General features: G+C 54.1%; 1 protein-coding gene across 1 annotated transcript in view; it reads right to left on the bottom strand.

The window, feature by feature from the left end:
* Window positions 1-330: 330 nt before the first annotated feature.
* Window positions 331-7,137, bottom strand: part of WSCD2 (WSC domain containing 2) — a 20,303-nt gene continuing 13,496 nt past the window's right edge. The window contains exons 5-10 of the mRNA XM_009996835.1: window positions 5,735-5,919; window positions 5,027-5,148; window positions 4,457-4,631; window positions 4,180-4,344; window positions 3,634-3,834; window positions 331-825 (exon numbers count right to left, since the gene is read on the bottom strand). Coding sequence (XP_009995137.1) covers window positions 473-825; window positions 3,634-3,834; window positions 4,180-4,344; window positions 4,457-4,631; window positions 5,027-5,148; window positions 5,735-5,919 — 1,201 coding nt within the window. The 3' untranslated portion in view covers window positions 331-472. The remainder of the gene's footprint in view (window positions 826-3,633; window positions 3,835-4,179; window positions 4,345-4,456; window positions 4,632-5,026; window positions 5,149-5,734; window positions 5,920-7,137) is intronic.

The following is a 7,137-nucleotide window of genomic DNA, read 5'->3' as shown; positions in this document are numbered from 1 at the left end:
CCCCCCAAGGGGAGCTCAGCCCCCTGTGTGACACCAACATGACATCCCCACCACTACAACAAATCATTGTTGCAGGGCTCAGTGGCAACCAAAAGAGGAGGGGGATAGAGATGTCCAGGTGACAGGACTTTGAGCAACTGGTTCTAATGGGAGGTGTCCCTGCCCATGCAGGGGGGGTTGGAACTAGATGATCTTTAAGGTCCCTTCCAACCCAAACCAGTCTAATTCTATATGATGGTACCTTCATCCCCTGGGTGGCTCCATCCTGCTCGAGTCCACACCAGCGAGGGCCAAGCAAGCTCAGCAGTGGCTGGGGAGCGTTGGTTGCTCATGCAGGGAGTTGATGAACAGCTAAGAGCAGCAGATGGAGAATTCCAAGAAAAGCCACCCACTGGGTGGAAGTAGGCAGAGGCCGGGAAGACCCCAGCCCTTCCTCGCCACGCAGGGTCAGGTCCCCCAGCCACCATCACCATCACCTTGGGTAATAGTCATCCGGGACCCCCGAGAGATTGCGGAGCTTCAGAGCCGCGTCCACCGTTCTGATGTACCCACTGATCACCTTCCTCATCTCGGGGGTGTAGGGGTCGTACTCCAACTTCCTCAAGCCAGACCGCTTGAAGTTGCCGTCCTTCTGTCCCTCGACGCAGAGCAGCCTGTCCTGGCAGGCCCTGATGCCCAGCAGCCCCACCATCCGCTGCAGCTGCACGAACAGGTCCCGCTTCAGGTCCTCAAAGTGAACCACCAGCACCTTCTTGCCGTAGCGCAGCCAGTCCAGGGTGTGGGTCGCCCACCACGGGGCGTAGTTGGCCACAAACTCTGGCCACTCTGGAAGGAGCAGAGGACGTGGTGAGCAAAGGAGCTGTCACCTCAAACCCTGAGCTCGGTTCTGGGCTGCTGACAACGAGGAGGATGTTGGAGCGTGTCCAGAGAAGGACAGCAGAGCCAAGGAAGGGGCTGGAGCACAAGTCTTATGAGGAGCAGCTGAGGGAACTGGGGGTGTTCAGCCTGGGGAAGAGGAGGCTGAGGGGAGACCTTCTTTGGAGAAAAGGAGACTGAGGGGTGACCTCATCCATGTTTACAAATATGTAAGGGGTGAGTGTCAGGGAGATGGAGTTAGGCTTTTCTCAGTGATGACCAGTGATAGGACAAGGGGTAATGGGTGTAAATTGGAGCACAGGAGGTTCAAGGTGAATATCCGAAAAAATGTTTTTCCTGTGAGAGTGCCAGAGCCCTGGGCCAGGCTGCCCAGAGAGGCTGTGGAGTCTCCTTCTCTGGAGACATTCCAACCCCCCTGGTCACGTTCCTGTGTGATGTGCTCTGGGTGCCCCTGCTCTGGCAGGGGGGTTGGACTAGATGATCTTTCAAGGTCCCTTCCAACCCCTGGGATTCTGTGATTCTATGATTCTCACTGGCTACAACAGCCTAAGAGGAGGTTGGAGTGAGAGGGGGACTCTTCTCCCGAGGAACAAGTGATAGGAAAAGAGGAAACAGCCTCAAGCTGTGTCAGAGAAGGTTTAGATTGGATATTGGGAACTATTTCTTCCCAGTAGGGGTGTCAGGCCCTGGCACAGGCTGCCCAGGGTGCAGCCACCATCCCTGGAGGGGTTTCCAAACCCTGGAGATGGTGCTGAGGGACACGGGGCAGGGGTGGCCTGGGCAGGGCTGGGGGAATGGGCTGGATGACCTTAAGTGTCTTTTCCAACCAAAATGATTCCATGATTCTCACATCCCCTGCATCCCACATCCCAGGGCCATACGCCTAGGCTGAAATCCTTCAATTACCCTCTGGCTAATTGATCCTGCCATAAAAACCAGGGGATAAAAGGGGTAATGAAACATCAATAATAAGCCACAGCTCCCCTGGCAGGGCCGTGTACATCTACCTCATGATGCATAAAAGCTCCGGGTACCTGCCTCTTCCTCCCGTCCTCCCCACAAAACCAAGGCCTGATTAACAGCTTAACTGTACTTAATTCCCTGGAGAATCATTCAACACGGTCTCTGTTTCATTAAACAGCCACAGGACAATTCACCTGCTGTAATCGTAGCACATAAAACTTTGCTTTGGAACTGCTCCAGGGACAGTGTAAAACGAACGTGCTGGAGCCAAAGGGGCGCTCAGAGCCTGGGGCTCCGTGCAGGGCTGGGAATGGGGAGAGGGGAAGGGAAATCCCTCTTGGTGCCAGGACAGGGCATGGCTTTTTTTTTTCTCAAAATTGCCCCAAAATTCGTTCCTGGGAGCAGGAAATAGTTTGGGGAGCAGGGCCAGGGGAAGGCATGGGAGCCCCACGGCTCTGTCTGATTTACTCACTTTTAATCACTTTAACCCATCAGTTAATTAACCCAGACACCCTCTGGCAGGGACTTGGTGATGCATTTGGATGTGTGGCCACACTGGAGAGTGCTGGGGTGGGTGGAGGGAAAGATCTCCTCTGCCTGCCCCCCTTCCTCTTACACATGACACAAACGTGGGGGGCGTTGGGGCTGGGATAGCTCAGGAGGTTCCTGAGGTTCTGGGGTTCCTGCGAGGGGATTGTCCTGCATTCCCCCTCTGGATTGGATCTGCAATTCACAGTTGTCCTTTGGGATGCAGCAGATGGGGATTAAAAAACCAAAACAAACAAAAAAACACCTCAGGAGGGGTTCATGACCCCCACAAAAGGGGTGATGCCAGCCCAAGGACCTGCCCAGGGGGACAAGCCACTGGTGGAGCAGTGGGACACGGCACTGGTGGAGCAGTGGGACATTTCCCATCCCTAGTTTTAGGGGATGGGGCAGTGGGGAGAGCAGGGCTGGTCTCCAGGGCTGCAAGCACATGGTGATAATGAACTCCAGGCACATAACAGTAACAGCAGCAAGAGCTCCCCTTAAATAAACTTGGAATTAAGGGTAGCAGATGTTCAATCAAGCTAAATATTTTAACTCTTTCCAATGATGCCAATTCCACAACAGCAATTTGGAAATTGCTCTAATTAAGCAGCCTCCAGAACACGCCTGGGGGTGGCAGTGGGAAGGCAGAGCTGAGGTGCTGCCTGCCATCCCTTCCTGACACCCTTCTGTGGGCAGGGTGGTCCTGCTGGGATCCAGCTTCAGATCCGGCATTGCCATGGGGATGCTGCAGCCCCACACCCATGCATGTGCCCACCAGGTGATGGATAGACAAGGCTGATGGATACCAATATCTTTTTAACCTCTCTTGTCTCCATCTGCCCACCCCAGCATTCAGGCCAGCTGCCTTTGGCCTTGAAGAGCTGCTCCAAATAAGGGGCAGAGTTTGGGTCTCTGCTGACCCAACTCATTCTCTCCTCATTGGCACCAGGTTGCACTTGTGTCCCTAGGTACTGCCACCCCTTTGCTGCTGCCTTTGTGACCCAACACAGCAACAAAGAGCATCCTGACTTCTCCATCCATCCCATTCCAGCCATGCAGGTGCCCTCATCCATGCCGGATGGATGCTGCAGGTGGAAACCCAGAAGATGCTCTTCCAACATGGGAACCCCAAAGGAATGGCACAGCCAAAGCTTCTCCCCCATGGGGGCTAGACCTAGGTTCTGCTGAGCTTTAACAACAGCTTTAAGCTCCATCAGCCAGGCTGGAGACCATCCAAATCCCACGGAAGCAGGACCAGCCTACCTTTGCCCTTCCAGTGGGCATGAGCAGCAAAGCCGATGTGTCCCCCGTACTTGCGGTTGAACTCGGCCATCAGAGCCTTGTAGGGGTTCCTGATGAGCAGGATGGCTGAGTCGAAGGATTCGATCTCCTTCTGGCCACTTTCATGGGTTTTGATGCAGATGGTCCTCCCACTTCTCCAGTGGTCCCGCTCGCCCTTGAACCCTGCAAGGGAGCAAGTGGGTGCCCCTGGGAATTAAAGTGATCCAAGGGGAAAGGAAAGGGCTCGAGGGGGGGATATCAGCTTGCAAAGTGCAGCTGGATAAATGCTGCTGGGGCTGGAAGCAGACTCTGCAGCCCTCTCCCAGCTGGAACTATGAGTAGTGTAAAACTCCCTGTACATAATGGGGGGCAGCAGGAAGAGGGGCAAGCAGGTCCCACACCACGGGCAGCAATGCCCAGCTCTTCAAGATTTGCCAAATTCAGCCTTTCAAGGATGGAGATGACACCAGGACCTTCCCCTTACCCAAGTGGGGCTGGTGCAGCCCTGGCAATGAACCCCTCTCTCACCTTTGTTGTAGAGAGACCCGTCAAAGTAGTAGCTGCCGGTGTAGAAGCCGGTGGCCAGCTCGATCAGGTGACGTGCCCAGGTGTTGCCAGCCCCAGGGAAGCTGGCCAGGGCCACCAGCTGCTTGGCACGGCTGGGAAGAAACCTCCTGTCCATGCAGCGGTTGTCTGCAGTGAGAAGAACCCGAGGGACGTGGTCACTTTTCATGGAAGCTCCTTCCCAGGAGGGGCTCGGGAGGCGGTGCCGGCAGCCGGCGGGATGAGCCCGGCGCCTCCTCACCTTGCACTTGGGTCTGGTAGACCAGGAGGAACTCGGCGCTGCCGCAGCTCTCGAACTCCTCACCGGGGCACTTCTGGGCACACAGCTGCTCGTCCTCACGCTCGTGCAGGGTGAAGAGTGTGGTGGGGAAACCGCAGTGGCAGGAGGTCCAAGCCAGGGCTGACAGCGGGTACTCCTGCAGGGATGGGGGCAGGGCAGCTGGGGGCACCAGCCCCCCCACACCCTGCCTCTGCCCTGTGCCCATCCTCCCCACCTTGGCCCCTAGGCAGCACAGGGTGCTGCAGCATCCCTCCAGCTCTGGAAGAGCTCTCCCTCTTCTTTCACCTGATAATTCAATAATGAAGCTTTCCAACCCCCTTCCCCCCAGTACCTTCTCCGTGCAGAAGTCCACACACTTGTCCACTGACATGTTCAGCATGACCTGGCTGACGGGCAAGGCGATGGAGACGTTGTCCGGCCGGCGGAAGCACCCCCGGAATATGGCACTGCCATCTGCAAGGGAAGGGAGGCCCCAGCAGCACTGAGACCCATGCTGGCCTGGCCACCAGGAGCAGGGGCTGCCCCCAGTACCTTCTCCGTGCAGAAGTCCACACACTTGTCCACTGACATGTTCAGCATGACCTGGCTGACGGGCAAGGCGATGGAGACGTTGTCCGGCCGGCGGAAGCACCCCCGGAATATGGCACTGCCATCTGCAAGGGAAGGGAGGCCCCAGCAGCACTGAGACCCATGCTGGCCTGGCCACCAGGAGCAGGGGCTGCACCCCAAAAATGCTGCTGCTGCCACCCTGCCTGCCCCAGGATGGGGAGCCAGAGCCTCTGTGTGCCCTGGTGTCCCCATCCCTGCTCCCCACCCCTGGCCATGAGGTGATCACCAACATGCTCGCCCAGCTGCTTATGGTGCAAAATCAAAGCAAAATTCCCAGCAGCAAAGTTGGGTTTGTATTTTCCTCCTTAGTTTTATCAGCTCAGGCTGCAGGAGGGACAGAGCCAGAGAGGAGAGCAGGGGGCTCCAATCAGGAAAGAATTCTCGGGTACTCTGTTCTCTTCTATTCTCTTCTATTCTCTTCTATATTCCTGTTCTATCTCTATTCCTTTTCCCTTCTAAACCAGGATCCCAGTGGTTCAAAGGAGAAAACTCCCCTCCCACTGGCACCACAAACTCCCAAACCACCTCTCCAGAGCTGCGACTCAGCGTGGGAATGCCAGGACTCACTCCCACTGGCACCCCAAGGGAATGCCCCCCGTTCCAGGAGCCAGATCCCTGCCACCAACTCACATCTGCGGGCGGACTCCTGGGCCAGCTCCAGGCGGTACACGGAGAGGCGGTTGGCGCCGCCGCACAGGTTGCTCCTCTCTCCCTTGCATTCCATGTTGCACTCGGACTCGCTGGCGTTCGGCGCCTGGATCTTGTGCCCACAGTAACACTCGGCACCGAATTCCAGCCCTGCGTAGAGGTAGCCCCTGGGGAGAGGGAGATGGGGGCTCAGACCGTGCCCAGGCATCCCTCTGGCTCTGCTGGGTGTTGCAGCAGCTCATGCCCAGTGCTGCAGCAGCTCATGCCCAGTGCTGCAGCAGCTCATGCCCAGTGCTGCAGCCCCAGGGTGCCTTGTGGTACTAGGTGATCATTGTAGGTCCCTTCCAACTGCAAATACTTGATCCTACCCTAATTCTATTCCATCCCATTCTAATTCCATCCCATCCCACCCTAATTCCATCCTATCCTTATTTTACTCTATTCTATCCTCTATTCTAGTCCATTTAATCCCATTCCAAATCTATCCCATCCTAATTCTATCCTGATTCCATCCTGTCCCAGTGTGGAGCAGCTGGCTTGGCTCACAGACAAGTCCATCTCATGAGCACCTTGAGGATGAGCTCTTGGCAGGGGATATGTCCCTGCTGGGTAAGGACCCTTTGCAGGGGTGTCCCCAGGTGCTGTAGGACCCTGCAGGGGTGAGTTTTGGCTCCAAGGGAGTTTGGAAACATCAAAGTGCCAGGGGTGCTGCCCTGCACGGGCTGTGGTTACAGCACATCCTTCAGGAACCATCAGGGAATGGAGAAAACTGCCCAAGGGATCCGTGTGTCTCATCAGCTGCAGTTTGGGAAGCTCTGGGGAGGGTGTTTTGGTGGGGTCAGCCCTGGGCAGATGGGAGCACCCAAGGCTCCCCCCAGCACCCAACTAGAGCCTTTACACCCTGCTGTGAGGATGGGCCCCATGATCCCCTCTGATGTTCTTCCAGCAGGGGAAACTGGAGTCCTGGAAAGCACCAGTGAATTAAAAATAAAAAGAATTTTTAAAAAAGGAATAAAATAAAATAAAAAAAATTAAAAGTATCAAATAATTAAAATTAAAAATAAAAATGAAAAATGAAAACTTAAAAATAAAAGAAAAATTAACTAATATAAAAATATAAATAAAATAAAAAATAAAAATCGAATAAAATATGAAATAAAATCTCAAATAAAATATGAAATAAAAGAGAAAATAAAAAATAAAAAACAAAATATCAAAAATATTAAACATTCAAAAATTTTAAATATCATAAAATAAACGATGAAAAAATGAAATAAGCTATGAAAAAATGAAATTAAATATGAAAAATATGGAATAAAATATGGAATTAAATAAAATGAGAAATCCAAAGGCAGGTGGGGAGGAGCAGGGCAGGGCAGGGCAGG

The sequence above is a fragment of the Chaetura pelagica genome, unplaced genomic scaffold (genome assembly GCF_000747805.2).
Source record: "Chaetura pelagica isolate M959 unplaced genomic scaffold, ChaPel_1.0 scaffold294, whole genome shotgun sequence".
NCBI lineage: Eukaryota > Metazoa > Chordata > Aves > Apodiformes > Apodidae > Chaetura > Chaetura pelagica.
The sequence above is the reverse complement of the archived record's forward strand: the minus strand, read 5'-3'. Positions and strand labels throughout refer to the sequence as shown.